The sequence below is a fragment of the Heterodontus francisci genome, chromosome 4, assembly GCF_036365525.1.
Source record: "Heterodontus francisci isolate sHetFra1 chromosome 4, sHetFra1.hap1, whole genome shotgun sequence".
NCBI classification, from domain to species: Eukaryota; Metazoa; Chordata; class Chondrichthyes; order Heterodontiformes; family Heterodontidae; genus Heterodontus; species Heterodontus francisci.
In genome coordinates this window covers 55,433,621-55,450,854 of record NC_090374.1, presented here as the reverse complement: position 1 = coordinate 55,450,854, position 17,234 = coordinate 55,433,621, and the positions used below count along the sequence as shown (strand labels likewise).

Sequence of the window (17,234 nt, the reverse complement as noted above, 5' to 3'; positions counted from 1 at the left end):
ATGCTAAGAGATCAGATGGGGAAGAATTTATTAAGTGTGTCCAGGATAGTTTTCTGAAGCAGTATGTGGATGGCCCTACTAGAGAAGCGGCCACACTCGACCTCCTCTTAGGAAATGAGGATGGGCAGGTGGTTGATGTGTCAGTGGGGGAGCACTTTGGGGCCAGTGACCATGATTCTATTAGCTTCAAGATAGTTATGAAAAAGGAGAGGACTGGTCCTCAGGTTGAAGTCCTAAATTGGGGGAAGGCTAATTTCGATGGCATCAGACAGGAACTCTCAAAAGTTGAATGGGAGAGGCTGTTTACAGGTAAAGGGACGTCTGGCAAGTGGGAGGCTTTTAAAAGTGGGATAGGAAGAGTTCAGGGCCGGCATGATCCTATTAGATGGAAGGGCAAGGCTGGCAAGTTTAGGGAACCTTGGTTGACGAGGGATATTGAGGGTCTGGTCAGGACAAAGGAGGCGGCATATGTCAGGTATAGGCAGCTGGGATCGAGTGAGCCCCTCGAGGAGTATAGGGGATGTAGGAGTACACTTAAGAAGGAAATTAGGAGGGCAAAAAGGGGCCATGAGATTTCCCCAGCAGATAAGATAAAGGAGAATCCTAAAAGATTCTACAAGTATATTAAGAGTAAAAGGGTAGCTAGGGAGAGAGTAGGTCCCCTTAAGGATCAGTGTGGCAATCTATGTGTGGAGCCATGGGAAATGGGCGAGGTCTTAAATTAATATTTCTCGTCAGTATTTACCATGGAGAAGGTCATGCAAGCTAGTGAGTTCAAGGGATGGAACAGCAATATCCTGGAGCATATCAACATTACAAAAGGAGGAGGTGTTGGAGGTTATGAAGCACATTAAGGTGGATAAATCCCCAGGGTCTGACCAGGTGTATCCTAGGATGCTATGGGAAGCAAGGGAGGAGATTGCTGGGGCCCTGGCAGAAACTTTTGTATCATCGTTAGCCACGGGTGAGGTACCAGAAGACTGGAGGATAGCTAATGTTGTGCCTTTGTTTAAGAAAGACAGCAGGGATAAGCCAGGCAACTACAGGCCGGTGAGCCTTACATCAGTGGTGGGAAAGTTATTTGAAGGGATTCTGAGAGACAGGATTTATATGCATTTGGAAAGGCATGGTCTGATTAGGGATAGTCAGCATGGCTTTGTGCGTGGGAAATCATGTCTCTCAAATTTGATTGAGTTTTTCGAGGAGGTGACCAAGAGGATTGACAAGGGCAGGGCGATGGACGTTGTCTACATGGACTTTAGCAAGGCCTTTGACAAGGTCCGTCATGATAGGCTGGTCCAGAAGGTTCGAACACATGGGATCCAGGGTGAGCTAGCAAATTGGATACAAAATAGGCTTGGTGATAGGAGGCAGAGGGTGGTAGTGGAGGGTTGTTTTCAGATTGGAGGCCGGTGACCAGTGGTGTGCCGCAGGGATCGGAGCTGGGCCCTCTGTTGTTTGTCATATATATTAATGACTTGGATGTGAATGTAAGGGGCATGATTAGTAAGTTTGCAGATGACACCAAAATTGGTGGTATAGTGGACAGTGAAGAAGGTTGTCTAAGGTTACAACAGGATATCGATCAACTGGGAAAGTGGGCAAGGGAGTGGCAAATGGAATTTAACGCAGACAAGTGTGAAGTGATGCATTTTGGGAAGTTAAACCAGGGCAGAACATATACAGTGAATGGCAGGGCCCTGGGGAGTGTTGTTGAGCAGACAGATCTTGGGGTGCAAGTACATAGTTGCCTGAAAGCGGCAACACAGGTAGACAAGGTGGTGAAGGTGGTGTATGGCATGCTTGCCTTCATCGGCCGAGGCACTGAGTACAAGAGTCGGGACGTCATGTTACAGTTGTACATAACGTTGGTTCGGCCGCATTTGGAGTACTGCGTGCAGTTCTGGTCGCAGCACTACAGGAAAGATGTGATTAGGCTAGAGAGGGTGCAGAAAAGATTCACAAGGATGTTGCCTGGTTTGGAGGGCTTGAGTTATAAAGAGAGATTGGATTGGCTGGGTCTGTTTTCCCTGGAGCGAAGGAGGCTGAGAGGGGACATGATAGAGGCATATAAAATTATGAGAGGCATAGATAGGGTAGATAGCCAGAGTCTGTTTCCCATGGTGGGGGTGACTAAAACTACAGGGCATAGATTTAAGGTGAGAGGGAGGAGGTTTAAAGGGGATCAAAGGGGTAAAGTTTTCACACAAAGAATAGTGGGTATCTGGAATGAGCTGCCTGAGGAGGTGGTGGAGGCAGGAACAGTAGCGACATTTAAGAGGCATCTGGACAAGTACTTGAATGAGCAAGGCAGGTGGGATTAGCATAGATAGGCATTATGGTCGGCATGGACGCAGTGGGCCTAATGGCCTGTTTCTATGCTGTACGACTCTATAATTGTAAGGGATAGTGCACTATGGTCACACAGGATGTGATTTATAACTTGGATAAGGGGCATTTCAGTACTCTGGCAGGGGCAGAAACCTGAATGGAGAGATTCAAACCTGGGGTTGCGGGAGAGATAGGCATAGATTTGGGAAGTGACAACATGTTCAAGGACTTGAGAGAGGCAAGTGAGGTTGGAGGTAGTACGATACTTTGCAAGGACAGAGGAGTCAAGGATGGGGTGAAGGAAGAGAGCAGAACGTATCTTAAGCAATGACCTCAGTGTTTGAAGGGCATGCAGAAGTGCAGCAATCGCCGTTCCTTCACTGTTGTTGGGTCAAAATCCTGGAACTCCCTTCCTAACAGCACTGTGGGTGTACCTACCCCAAATGGACTGCAGCAGTTTGAGAAGGCAGCTCACCACCACCTTTTCAAGGGCAAGAAGGGATGGACAATAAATGCTGGCCTGGCCAGCGTTGCCCACATCCCACAAATGAATAAAAAAAAAAATCAGGACGAGTGTGCAAGGGAGCGAGCTATCAATGGAGTAGAAATACAAGTAACAATGGGTGAGGAGCTGGCCATGGGTTCTTTAAGCCGAATTTCCCTGTCAGATTGGTGTAAATGTAGCTGCATGTCTGCATAGATAATCTCTCTGCCATTTTCTTCATCAGCGCACATGATAATTCACTCACATCAGGAATTGCAACATTCAGACTAAAACTATCAGCAGCTTTCCTTTCTGCCTTGAGCTTCGTAGACCATGAAGTGGAGTCTCATATTGGAGAAAGTGTGGTAAATAAAGTAGAAACTAACAAATTAGAAAAGGAAAAGAAACCACTGAGGACAAGGAAAGCTGACAGATGTCCATCGTAGGTACTATAACCATGGTATCCAGAACCACAATAGATATTTTAAATAGACTTTCTTTAGAGAGTAAGAAACCTCTTCATTCTGGACCCCGAGGTTTCCTGTTTCTGTTAACTTCCCACTCGAGCACAATTTTCTTCTCAATTTGTTCCTGAAAATACTTTCAGTGGAATAGGAGCAGTAATTTATACAGAGAGTATTCCCATGACTTGCCTTGACTATTAAGTTGCGGGATGAATCTCGGGTTTAAAAATGCTACAAAGTCAATTGTATTACAGAGTACACTTGCCCACTTTCTCCAAACTGACTCGTACATATTCAAATGCTCTTTGCATCACTTCAGCTGCAATCAGCAAGACTCAGTAAATTGATTTATAATGCACAGTTGTAGAATGTAATTGAAAAGAATTGTCTGAAAAAGTTTATCCTCTGGCAGACTTACAGACGAATAGAACAGCTTCCAATATATTATTGATGGGTTATTGCTTATGGAAGCAATATTAATGCCACTGCCAGAAGCAATCCTTTCACATTTTATTTCCCTTGTGGCAGTTCCATAATGAACCTTACATTATGGAAATTCTCACAAGACAACTGATGCTTCAGATTTACATAATTTTCTATATGAAATTCCTAAAATATATATAACTATTCCCCATACAAACAGGTCTTTATGCAAGCTTTCATTGTCATTAGTATTTTAAAAAAATACAAAATCACCTGATGTCAAACAAAATTCTTTTTTTAAATAGAAAAATATACTTTAGCTTCTATCATTCTCCAGTGAGGAGGAACGGCAGATATCTTTGACTTCAGGCTAGATGTGAAAGCACAAATTTTGACAGTCCTGTAACAACTTGATCAAGGGTACTGAGATACTGACAATTAAGAAAGTAGAATCCCATTAATCCTACTTGTGTACAGGATTGAAAAAATATGTTTTATGGTCCTTGTTCAAATGGCCTTATTTCAGCAGTTTTATGAAAACTGAGACCAAGCAGAAAAAGTAGTAAAAAAATTGTAATGCAGGAATAACAATAGCTACAATTCAATGTGGACAGAATGGAAAAAATAATTCCACTTCACAAGGCAGAGGATTTTAGCTAGCTGTATGTTTTTGTCTAATTGAAGAATACAGAACAAAGCTCTGTACAAGGAAATGATCAGACTGCTTTCGGGTGACGAAGGCTGACATCTCATAGGATAATGGACAGTAATTTCACATACCAAAATAAAACTACTTGGCAGAGAAAGACAAAAGGAGCTATTTTACATCAAAGTTTTTGGTGGCCAAAAATACAAGTGTCTTGAATCTTGTTTTCCAAAAATCTGGAACTCCCGACAAAAGGTTTTAGCAATACCAGATGTTTGGGAGTACATCGGCGCTTACTTATAAAATCAGTTTTCTTTCTTACTTCATTAGATTTATTTTCCTCCTCTCTTTACTTGCTTTATGTTATTCCATTCTACTTTCCATTCCAGGCTACTTTATTTTGCTTTGCAAATATTTTCTCGCTCTTGCTGTTATCTATTTTTGAGGCCTACAATGACAGGGAAATCCAACTAGGCCACACTAGCACTTTTCATTTTTCCACACCAATTGGGATGGCTTCCTTAATGCTTAAGAATTAACCACAAAATCAGGATTTGAATCCAGAACACCTCATGAATGTGTTTGTGGGTGATAAGATCTAAACGTTATGGGATGTGATTATGAGGGAAAGTTACCAGGGCTTTATAAACCAATATAAACACTTTCTCTCAGAGCTCCATTTAACTTCAATACCCTACAAAATGCTACATTTGAACTCTCATTGATTTTTCACTTACCCAGATTTTGAGGATCTTTCTTCCTCTGGTCCCATTTCTGACTATCCAAATAAGCAGCAGAGAGTAGACTCCGTTTGGTTACTAGAATAACATAAATAAGTGTCAATATATGGACATAGAAACGGACAGGAAAAGAGTAGCTTGTCCATCAAGTCTGTGCCTTCCAAGTGTGGTGCAACCAATAGACAAACCTTCAACCTCATGCCATCCCACCAGCTCTCTTCCCCTCCCCCAAAAGTCATCCAATCTATTGTAAAAGAAAAAAACCTGAGGCAATTTAGGAAAAGAATTCTGGTCAATTCCTCTCCAGCTCCCACTGGTAATCGAACAAGCTCTAGGAGACCATGTAACTGATATTACCACCACCTAAATTCTATAACTTGAGATGCCTTCCAGTCACAGGAACATGTCTGGCTTACATACACTGCACGTGCTGGCAACCTATTGCAGAGGTCAATGACTCTACGAAAAGCACTTCCTTGCGTTTAACCTAACTATGCTTTCCTAATCAATACTGATCTCCTCTGCCTATCTAGCTCAAGTAAACTATCCATATAAACATAATCTTTTCTCTTCATTATAACCTCAATCATATCTTCACAAAGTCTACACATTTCCAAACTTAAATGCCCAAGCTCTTGCTACGGCCACATTGTGAGGGGTGTGGGTGGTTCCCATTGTTCAACTCCCACCTGACCGCAGCAAGTGTTTTTTATTAGGGTTTTAACCCCTTGGTGTTTTGCCAAATAAGCAGACAGCGACAGGTTTTCTTGCAGGTTTAAAAAAAGATTAATTATTTATTGAGCAATATGCCTTATTCTGAAATTGTCACAACTACACTCATTCATCCATTCCCTCGCACACACACACTCAAGAGTAGATAGAAAAGTAGAGGGTAAGAGGTGTATAGAGTTCAGGTTGTAAAAATCTGCTGTTTCAGGAATAACTTGTGGGATCATCCTCGGAAGGTGATTTTTTTTTTAAAGTTGCAGGCCTGTTTGCTGGTTGTCTAGTATTCATTGGGCTGTTGCAGTCTCCTGGTGGTTCACTTTGGGTTGAAAATGGTGCTGATGTCTTAGGTCAATTCTCACAGGCAGAAAAGTCATTTTTGCAAAGGCACTCTCTTGTCTCTGTTGTAGCTAGTGTCCACTCATCTCAGCAGGGTTCAACTGTATGGGCTGGAAATGATCTCTCTTCCTCTCAACCTTGCCAGAATTCAAGATGCCTTTTTGTTGTAGTGTGTGGCAGAGGAGAGACTAGACTGATGTTTTTCTCTCTTGGCCCGTTCTGAAAAGACTGCCCATTTGTTCCTCAAAACGATTATCTTTTAAGGTGGTTATTTTTACAAGGGTTTGCTTCGCCCATGTGACTTCAGGTTTCAGTCCTAGCTGGGCTGTATAATGGCCTTGATGGTGGCTCCATTCTGAGATGTGGGTGGTGCACACTCCATTGTAATACAGATTATTCGATGAGAAGTCTGCAAAAGGTCTTGTCTTATTGTGTTCGACTATAGATTACATCCAGGTGTGATTATCTGTCACATTTCCATGTATACAGGGCTTAATTGGTTTTCAGTCTTAGTAGACATGGATGTGGATTTGAGGGCAAGTGATGCTGAAGGTCATGTGCTTTGTCCTCCATTTTGTTGACAACACATTGTCCACTTTTTAAAACAAAAGTCCATTTTTATAATCCTTCAGTTTGAGTTCTGTATTTTCAATCGTTGTATGTCGCTTGAGTGTAACACTCTCCAAGTCTATCCCGACAGCTATAGGCTCTTAATGTAGATATCAAATGAGTGTCCTTATCTCTGATATCATGAAGTGATTTTATTAGGCCAGCTTCAGCTGAACCCTAAATCTGGGTGAGGGAATACAAAAGCTGCCTCTGTAAGCGTACCAAGGACATATTACAAAAGATGATATTTTGCATCAGTCTTCCGGGTGAAACATCTTACTGTTTTATTATTTGTCTAATTACCATTTCAAATTAAGCTGCTCTGTTGGAAATTTCTAAAATGACTCAATCTCAAGACTCCAGGCCTGCAGCATGTTTCCTCAGGAAACAATGCAAGTAAGCATTGCAGCTACCACACACATATCCAAATAACATTTATTACATACTCCATTTAGTTTACATTTCTAGCTGTTAGCCATTGAGACGATAAATATAAAAATGTTTTATCACTGTACTGCCATGCAATAAACACAGTACATTAGAGCTCAGTGTGTTATTCCGCAATAGTCACAGATAATCCTTCATGGGTTGAGCTCTCAACCTAAGCTCTGCCGTCGTGGTGTGGCCAGGTGTTTCAATAAAGAGAGACAGTACATTTAAAAAGAAAGTCACCCCAGGATGGTTTTACTGATCTTCTAAACAGTTTCAGACCAGCATTGGCAGAGCCCAAAATAACTTAATAGCACCTTTAGTTTTAGTTTTAGAGATACAGCACTGAAACAGGCCCTTCGGCCCACCGAGTCTGTGCCGACCATCAACCACCCATTCATACTAATCCTACACTAATTCCATATTCCTACCACATCCCCACCTGTCCCTATATTTCCCTACCACCTACCTATACTAGGGGCAATTTATAATGGCCAATTAACCTATCAACCTGCAAGTCTTTTGGCATGTGGGAGGAAACCGAAGCACCCGGAGGAAACCCATGCAGACACAGGGAGAACTTGCAAACTCCACACAGGCAGTACCCAGAATTGAACCCGGGTCGCTGGAGCTGTGAGGCTGCGGTGCTAACCACTGCGCCACTGTGCCACCCTCGTACAAAAATATTCCAAGATGCTGCACAAAAGTGTTATCAGACAAAAATGGACACTGAACCAAAGAAGGAGATATTAGGAGGGATCACGAAAAAGTTGATCAAAGAGGTGGGTTTTCAGGAGAGGTGAGTGGAACTTGGTGTGGGATAGAATGTCAGCAGATTTCTGGATGAGCTGAAATTTATGGAGAGTGAAAGATGAGAGACAGTGCATGATAGCACTGAATGGTCAAGTTTGGAGTGATCAAAGGTATGGATGAGAGTTTCAGCAGCAGATGGGTCAAGCCAGGGGCAAGATGGGTGATGTTACAAAAGTAGAAATCAGTAGTTTTTGTGATGGTGGGGATATGGGGTAGGTAGCTAAGCCTGGGCCAAATAGGGCACCAAGGTTGCAAACAGTCACCTTTCAGCTGACACAATGGCCAGAAGGGGAAGGAATTAGTGGCAAGATAGGGAGTTTGTGGCAGGGAACAAAGGCAATAGTTTCAGTCTTCCCAATGTTTAACTGGGGAAATTGTGGCTCATCCAGGACTGGATGGTTGAGCAAGCAATCTGACAAGAGGCAGTGAATGGGTTGCGAGAGGTGGTAAGTGTCATCAGCATAAATATGTTTGGATGATGTCGCCAAAAGTGTGGAGATGTGGTGGAGGAAGGGGCCGAAGTTAAATCATCAGAGCTAACAGGGCTGGGTAAGAAGAGAAGCTATTGTTGGAGATGAATTAGCTATGAATGAATAGTCATTTACAGCACAGAAAGAGGTCATTTGGCCCATTGGGTCCATGCCAGCTTTCCCCAGAGCTATGCAGTCAGTCTCATTCCCCGGCTTGATTCCTTCTATAATATAGACCTGCAAGTTGTCTTCTTCTTTGGCCTCCTTGTCTTGAGAGACAATGGGTAAGCGCCTGGAGGTGGTCAGTGGTTTGTGGAGCAGTGCCTGGAGTGGCTATAAAGGCCAATTCCAGAGTGACAGACTCTTCCACAGGTGCTGCAGATAAAATTGATTATCGTGGCTGTTACGCAGTTGGCTCTCCCCTTGTGCTTCTGCCTTTTTTCCTGCCAACTGCTAAGTCTCTTCGACTCGCCACACTTTAGCCCCGCCTTTATGGCTGCCCACCAGCTCTGGCGATCGCTGGCAACTGACTCCCACAACTTGTGATCAATGTCACACGACTGCATGTCGCGTTTGCAGACGTCTTTAAAGCGGAGACATGGACGGCTGGTGGGTCTGATACCAGTGGCGAGCTCACTGGACAATGTGTCCTTGGGGATCCTGCCATCTTCCATGCGGCTCACATGGCCAAGCCATCTCAAGCACCACTGGCTCAGTAGGGTGCATATGCTGGGGATGTTGGCCGCCTCAAGGACTTCTGTGTTGGAGATACGGTCCTGCCACCTGATGCCAAGGATTCTCCGGAGGCAGCGAAGATGGAATGAATTGAGACGTCGCTCTTGGCTGACATACGTTGTCCAGGCCTCGCTGCTATAGATCAAGGTACTGAGGACAGAGGCTTGATACACTCGGACTTTTGTGTTCCGTGTCAGTGCGCCATTTTCCCACACTCTCTTGGCCAGCCTGGACATAGCAGTGGAAGCCTTTCCCACGCGCTGCATGTCTAATAGGTAAGTAAGGACAGTCCCACTCAGCTGGACAGTGGAGGAGAGGCACTGGAGGAGAATGGTATGGTCATCTAAGACCACAGCTGTAGAGGAGTTGAGGACTAGGAGGGACAATGCACCACAGTAAGTCATTTGTGACTTTGGTTAGGGTCATTCCAGTGCTGTAGCAGGGCAAATTAACTGATTGAGAGATTGAAGCATGGAGTTGCAGGAAAGATGGACACACATTTGGGAGGCAATAACATATTCACTGACTTTGGAGTGGAAAGGGAGCTTGGAGATGGGACAGTAGTTGCGAGGACAGAGGGGTTAAGGGTGCGTTTTTTGAGCAGGGTGATGATGGCACAGGCTTTGAAAAGGAGAGAGGACAATAGTACATGATGAGGGGAAAACATTTATAATGTCAGCTAGAATGGGGCTCAGGAAGTGGTTGGTCAGCAGCTTAGTGGGAATGGGGACAAGTTTGCCAGGTATGAGTCCCACGGACAAGATGAGCTCAGAGAGGATACTGGGGGAGTTGGAGAGAAATTAGAAAATGGCTGGGGCTGGGGGAACCCTAGGGTAAGTTTGACTTAGTTGGCCAGGCAAGTGGAGAATGCACCAGCGTCAGCTGAACAGATGGTCTCAATTTTCTTGATAAAAAATGTCGATGAGCTCCTTGCACTTGCTACTGCAGAGGAAGATAGAAGGGGCAGGGCAGAGGAATTTAAGGAGACAGCTGGAAGTGAAGGAAAGGAGCTAGGGCTATCTTTACTTTCCAGGATTATCCAGGAGTAGTAAGCCAGTCTGTCAGAGGACAACAACGGTCAATAGTGCTTGATGTGGCCCAGCCAAATATGGCAATGCATGGTTAAACAAGTTGTGTGCCAGATACGTGCAAGATGGCACTACATAGGTTTGAAAGAGAAAAAAGTCAGGACGTACTGGGAGAATGTGCAGACCAGGATAAAAATTAGTTTTACTGGCCACATGGGCATCAAAGGTGGAGGTGCGGGAATGATTGAGCACAGAAAGTAGTATTGGTCCGGATTTTGTGGTCAGCAGCGAGATGGCAGCGCTTATGAACATACGAACTAGGAGCAGAGCTAGGCCATTCAGCCCCTTGAGTCTGCTCCACCATTCAGCTTGCCAATGACGTCGAAGAAAGCTGTCTACAAAGATCTAGCAAGCGAAGTGGCATGAATCTCAGGCATCCAGCAAAAGCAATAAAATCAAGCAGACTAAACAGCCAATTACATAGAGTCATACAGTTTTTATAGCACAGAAGGATCAGGTCCATGCTGGCTCTCTGTAGAGCAATTCGGTCAGTCCCACTGCCCCGCTCTATCCCCGTAGCCCTGCAAGCTAATTTCCCTCAAGTGCCCGTACAATTTCCTTTCGAAATCATCAATCGTCTCCCCTTCCATTACCCTCGTCGGCAGCGAGTTCTGGGTCATTATCACTCATTGCATAAAAAAGTTCTTCTCACAGCCCCCACATCTCTTGCCCAAAACCTTAAATCTGTGTCCTCTGGTCCTTGCACCATCAGCTAATGGGAACAGCTTTTCTTTATCTACCTTATCTTAACATATCATAATGTTGTACATCTCGATCAAATTTCCCCTCAATCTCCTTTACTCCAAGGAGAACAATCCCAGCTTCTCCAACCTAACAGTGTAGTTAAAATCCCTCATCCCTAGAACCATTCTGGTAAACTTCCTCTGCATCCTCTCAAGGACCCCCACATCCTTCCTAAAGTGTGATGTTCAGAACAGGATGCAATGCTCCAGTTAGAGTCATAGAGAACAGAAACAGGCCCTTTGGCCTATCGTGTCTGTGCCAGTCATCAAGCACCTACCTATTCTAATCCTATTTTCGAGCACTTGGCCCATGGCCTTGTATGCTATGGCATTTCAAGTGCTCATCTAAATACTTCTTAAATGTTGTGATGGTTCCTACCTCTACCACCTCTTCAGGCAGTGTGTTCCAGATTCCAACCACCCTCTGGGTGAAAAAGTTTTTCCTCAAATCCCCTCTAAACCTCCTGCACCTTACCTTAAATCCATGCCCCCTGGTTATTGACTCCTCCGCTACGGAAAAAGTCCCCCCTCAGCCTCCTCTGTTCTAAGGAAAACGACCCTAGCCTATCCAATCTTTCCTCATAACTGCAATTTTCAAGTCCTGGCAACATTCTTGTAAATCTCCTCTCCAGAGCAATGATGTCCTTTCTATAATGTGGTGGCCAGAACTGTATGCAATACTCCAGCTGTGGCCTCACCAGCATTTTATACAGTTCCAGCATTACAACCCTGCTTTTGGATTCTATACCTTGGCCAATAAAGGAAAGTCTTCTTGACCACTATATCTACCTGTTCTTCTACCTTCAGCGACCTGTGGACATGCACTCCAAGGTCTCTCACTTCTTCGACCTCCTTAATATCCTCCCATTTATTGTGTATTCCCTTGCTTTGTTTGCCCTCCCCAAATGCATTACCTCACACTTCTCCGAATTGAATTCCATTTGCCACTTTTACACCCACTCAATCAAACCATTGTTATCATTCTGGAGTCTACGGCTATCCTCTTCACTATCAACTACAGGGCCAATTACCCCTCTCAACTTATTATATTTGGTCCGGTTCTTGCTTGAAGAATTCACCTGACATGCATCATACACCCTTTTTTTGTTTCACATATTCTCTATCTCCCTCTTCATCCCAGGAGCCCTGGCTTTGCTTCCCTTACTTTTTGTCCTTGGTGGAAAATACCTCACCTGTATCTGAAACATCCCCTCCTTAAAGATCACCACTGTTCCGTTACAGTTTTTCCTGTCAGCTTTTGGTTCCATTTTACCCTGGCTAGATCCCCTCTCATCACATTGACATTAGCCTTCTTCCAATTAAGAAATGCTACTTTAGATTTTTCCTTGTTCTTCTTCATTACTAACCTAAACCTTATGACACAATGATCACTCTTAACCAAGTGCTCCCCCACAGACACTTGGTTCACTTGGCCCATCTCATTCCCCAGCACCAGATCCAGTAATGCCTCCTTCCTAGTTGAACAGAGAACATACTGGTCAAAGACGTTCTCCTGAACACATTTCAGAAATCCCTCTCCCTCCCTACTCTTTAATCTAACATTATTCCAATCGATATTTGGGTAATTTGAGCTGTGCATCATTGATCGGGAGCTCAATACATGCATATGGAAAGCAGCTACCACCTTTGGCCGACTCATGAAACGCACATGGGATAACACCAAGCTGACCCTTAGCACCAAGCTGATGGTTTATCAGGCCTGTGTTCACAGCACCTTGCTGTATGACTGAGAAACATGGGTGACTTACAACTACCAGGAAAAGAAGCTCAATAATTTCCATCTTCGCTGTCTGCACATTATGGGTATATCCTGGCAGGACAAAATCACAAATGTGACAGTCCTCTCAAAGGCAGAGCTCCCAAGTGTGTTGGTATAATCAAACAGAGGCAGTTTCGGTGGATCGGACACGAACGCAGGATGGAAGACAGTTACATACCCAAGGACCTTTTGTATGCTGAGGTAGCCGGGGCCAGACGACCAGCGGGGAGCCCAAAGCTCCACTTCAAGGATGCTTGCAAGTGTGACATGAAGGCCCTAAATGTCGACTATCGCACTTGGGAATCACTAGCTGGCGAAAGAGGGAAATGGTGACACATCCTGTGGACTGGTGTGCACCACCTAGATGACCAGTCACTACAGCAGCTTGGCAACAGGCGACATCAAAAACAACAACTCACAGTGTCACTTGGCAGCTTCACGTGCAGCACTAGTGGCAGAACCTACCTTTCAAAGACTTGCCTTCACAGCCATCAACAAAGGTGCACCAAGAGAACACACCCCACTTAAATGGATTGTTTGCAACGGGTCCATCATCTTTCGTAGATGGAAGGATGCCAACCCATTTAGGTAATTAAAGTCCCCAGTATTCTTATATATTCCTATAGTTCCTACACATCTCTGTGATTTCCCTGCAGATTTGCTCTCTCTCTAATTGGAAGCCTATAGAATACTCCCAGTGTGATCATCCCCTTTTTGCTTCTCAACTCTAAACAATTGGATTCTGTCCTTGGCCCCTCAATGGCATCTTCTCTTTTCAACACTTCCCTAACCAATACTGCCATCCCACCTCCCTTTTTTCCTTCCCTTTCATTCAAGAGTTCTCGCAGGCAGCAAACCAGGAAGTAACAGGAGAGTTTTATCATTCACTTTTTGTAAATTTTACAGAAAGCAAAAATAAATGTTGGGACATATATGTTTGATTAAGGTAGAAGCTGAAATATCAAACTTTTAAAAATTCTTTTAAAAACCTATGGAATTTTTACCAATGAATGGAGAAATTTGACATTCCACATATAAGAAATTCATTTATCAGGGCCAGAGAAGTTGTTCAGTAGAAATTATGACTTAGTACTCCTTTAAAAAAAGTTATGCCTCATTCAACAAGGCGTAACATTTTCAGTGGATTTTTCTGCGAGGATAATAGCATAAAAAGTGCAAATTCACACCAAGCCAACGATTTCTAATTTATTTACATTTGTGAGGGTTTTAGCAGTGCAACCTGTGGAGGAGGGGGGAAATCTCTGACAGAAACTTATAGATTTTCACGCTTAATCATGTATGTGCAGATGCCAGAAGTTACTATCAGTTTCAGAGAATAGACAGCAAATACTGACAGCTTTGTCATCATTACAACTAAAAACCCAGGCCATTGTGGTGAAAGGACAGCCAAAGGCTAGAGTCGCAGTTGTGGCTTGCCAGGAGGGAGTTGGTGAAAGAGCTTTTCCTCAGGAAGGATGCAGAAGTTGAGATGAAAAGGAGGAGGGTGACATGGGTGGTGAAGGACACCAGCAAGTGTTCAGATATGACCTTGTCTGTAATCGAGACAATTGGAACTGAGGCGCTAATATGAGATGGTAAGTTTGAGGGGGTGGCCATGAATCTGGGTAGAAAGGTTTATAGAACATGGAAACAGAGAAATTATGGTACAGAAAGCCATTTGGCCTGTTGTGTCTGTGCGGGCCGAAAAAGAGCTAATCCCACGTTCCAGCTCTTGGTCCGTAGTCCTGTAGGTTACAGCACTTCAAGTGCATATTTATATGTATATGGAGGGAGAGCAATCACTTCTTACTCAGGGTCCATGTGCTGGAGAAAGCTGCAGCAAAGGCAAGTTAAAATGTATACTTGAATATTTCATTATGGTTTTCAAGAGGCAGAGCCTTCATCAGCTCAAGCTGCGGTTGGCTGCTTGGATATTAGTAGCCCTCGTATTGGCTTAGTGGCAGGAGGCAGAGGGTAATGGTTGAGGGCTGTTTTTGCGAGTGGAAGCCTGTGACCAGTGGTGTACCACAGGGATCGGTGCTGGGACCCTTGCAGTTTGCAGTGTACATTAATGATTTAGACGTGAACATAGGAGGTATGATCAGTAAGTTCGCAGATGACACGAAAATTGGTGGTGTCGTAAATAGTGAGGAGGAAAGCCTTAGATTACAGGATGATATCGATGGGCTGGTAAGATGGGGAGAGCAGTGGCAAATGGAATTTAATCCTGAGAAGTGTGAGGTGATGCATTTTGGGAGGACTAACAAGGCAAGGGAATATACAATGGCTGGTAGGACCCTAGGAAGTACAGAATGACCTTGGTGTACTTGTCCATAGATCACTGAAGGCAGCAGCACAGGTAGATAAGGTAGTTAGGAAGGCATATGGGATACTTGCCTTTATTAGCCAAGGCATAGAATATAAAAGCAGGGAGGTTATGATGGAGCTGTATAAAACAATAGTAAAGCCACAGCTGGAGTACTGTGTATAGTTCTGGTCACCACACTATAGGGAAGATGTAATTGCACTGGAGAGGGTGCAGAGGAGATTCACTAGGATGTTGCCTGGGCTGGAGCATTTCAGCTATGAAGACAGACTTAAAAGACTAGGGTTGTTTTCCTCAGAGCAGAGAAGGCTGAGGGGGGACATGATTGAGGTATACAAAATTATGAGGGGCATTGATAGGTTAGATAGGAAGAAACTTTTTCCCTCAGTGGAAAGGTCAATAACCAGGGAGCAGAAGGTACAGCTCTGGGGACATGGGTTCAAATCCCACCACAGCAGAAGGTGGAATTTGAATTCAATTCAATTAATAAATCTGGAATTAAAAAGCTAGTCTAATTATGACCATGAAACCATTGTCGATTGTTGTAAAAACCCATCTGGTTCACTAATGTCCTTGAGGGAAGGAAATCTGCTGTCCTTACCTGGTCTGGCCTACATGTGACTCCAGACCCAAAGCAATTTGGTTAACTCTTACATGCCCTCTGAAATGGCCGAGCAAGCCACTCAGTTGTACCTAACCGCTATGAAGTCAATAAAAAGGAATGAAACCGGACAGACCACCCAGCATCGACCTCGGTACCGGAAACGACAACGGCAAACCCAGCCCTGTCGACCCTGCAAAGTCCTCCTTACAAACATCTGAGGGCTTGTGCCAAAGTTGGGAGAGCTGTCCCACAGACCAGTGAAGCAACAGCCTGACAGTCATACTCATGGAATCATACCTTACAGACAATGTCCCAGACACTGCCATCACCATCCCAGGTATGTCCTGTCCCACCGGCAGGACAGACCCACCAGAGGTGGTGGCACAGTGGTATACAGTAGGGAGGGAGTTGCCCTGGGAGTCCTCAGCATCAACTCTGGAACCCATGAAGTCTCATACCATCAGATCAAACATGGACAAGGAAACCTCCTGCTGATTACCGCCTACCGCCCTCCCTCAGCTGATGAGTCAGTACTCCTCCATGTTGAACAGAACTTGGAGGAAGCACTGAGGGTGACAAGGGCACAAAATGTACTCTGGGTGGGGGACTTCAATGTCCATCACCAAGAGCGGCTAGGTAGCACCACTACTGACCGAGCTGGCAGAGTCCAAAAGGACATATCTGCTAGACAGGGTATGCGGCAGGTGGTGAGGGAAACAACAAGAGGGATAAACATACTTGACCTCGTCCTCACCAATCTGCCTGGCGCAGGTGCATCTGTCCATCTGTCCATGATAGTATTGGTGGAAGTGACCACCGCACAGTCCTTGTGGAGACGAAGTCCCGCCTTCACATTGAGGATACCCTCCATCGTGTTGTGTGGCACTACCACTGTGCTAAATGGGATAGATTTCGAACAGATCTAGCAATGCAAAACTGGGCATCCATGAGGCGCTGTGGGCCATCAGCAGCAGCAGAATTGTACTCAACCACAATCTGTAATCTCATGGCCCGGCATATCCCCCACTCTACCATTACCATCAAGCCAGGGGACCAACCCTGGTTCAATGAAGAGTGTAGGAGGGCATGCCAGGAGCAGCACCAGGCATAACTCAAAATGTGGTGTCAACCTGGTGAAGCTACAACCCAGGACTATCTGCGTGCCAAACTGCATAAGCAGCATGCAATAGACAGAGCTAAGCAATCCCATAACCAACAGATGAGATCTAAGCTCTGCAGTCCTGCCACATTCAGCGTGAATGGTGGTGGACAATTAAACAACTAACTGGAGGAGGTGGCTCCACAAATATCCCCATCCTCAATGATGGGGGAGCCCAGCACATCAGTGCAAAAGATAAGGCTGAAGCATTTGCAACAATCTTCAGCCAGAAGTGCCGAGTTGATGATCCATCTCGACCTCCTCCTGAAGTCCCCAGCATCACAGATGCCAGACTTCAGCCAATTCAATTCACTCCACGTGATAT

At 44.6% G+C, this 17,234-nt stretch overlaps 1 protein-coding gene across 1 annotated transcript in view; it reads right to left on the bottom strand.

Annotated features, from left to right (window-relative positions):
- The window catches only part of mrps27 (mitochondrial ribosomal protein S27), a 99,461-nt gene that overhangs the window by 76,894 nt on the left and 5,333 nt on the right, over positions 1 to 17,234 (bottom strand). The window contains exon 2 of the mRNA XM_068029563.1: positions 5,086 to 5,166. Within this exon, the coding sequence (XP_067885664.1) occupies positions 5,086 to 5,166 (81 nt within the window). The remainder of the gene's footprint in view (positions 1 to 5,085; positions 5,167 to 17,234) is intronic.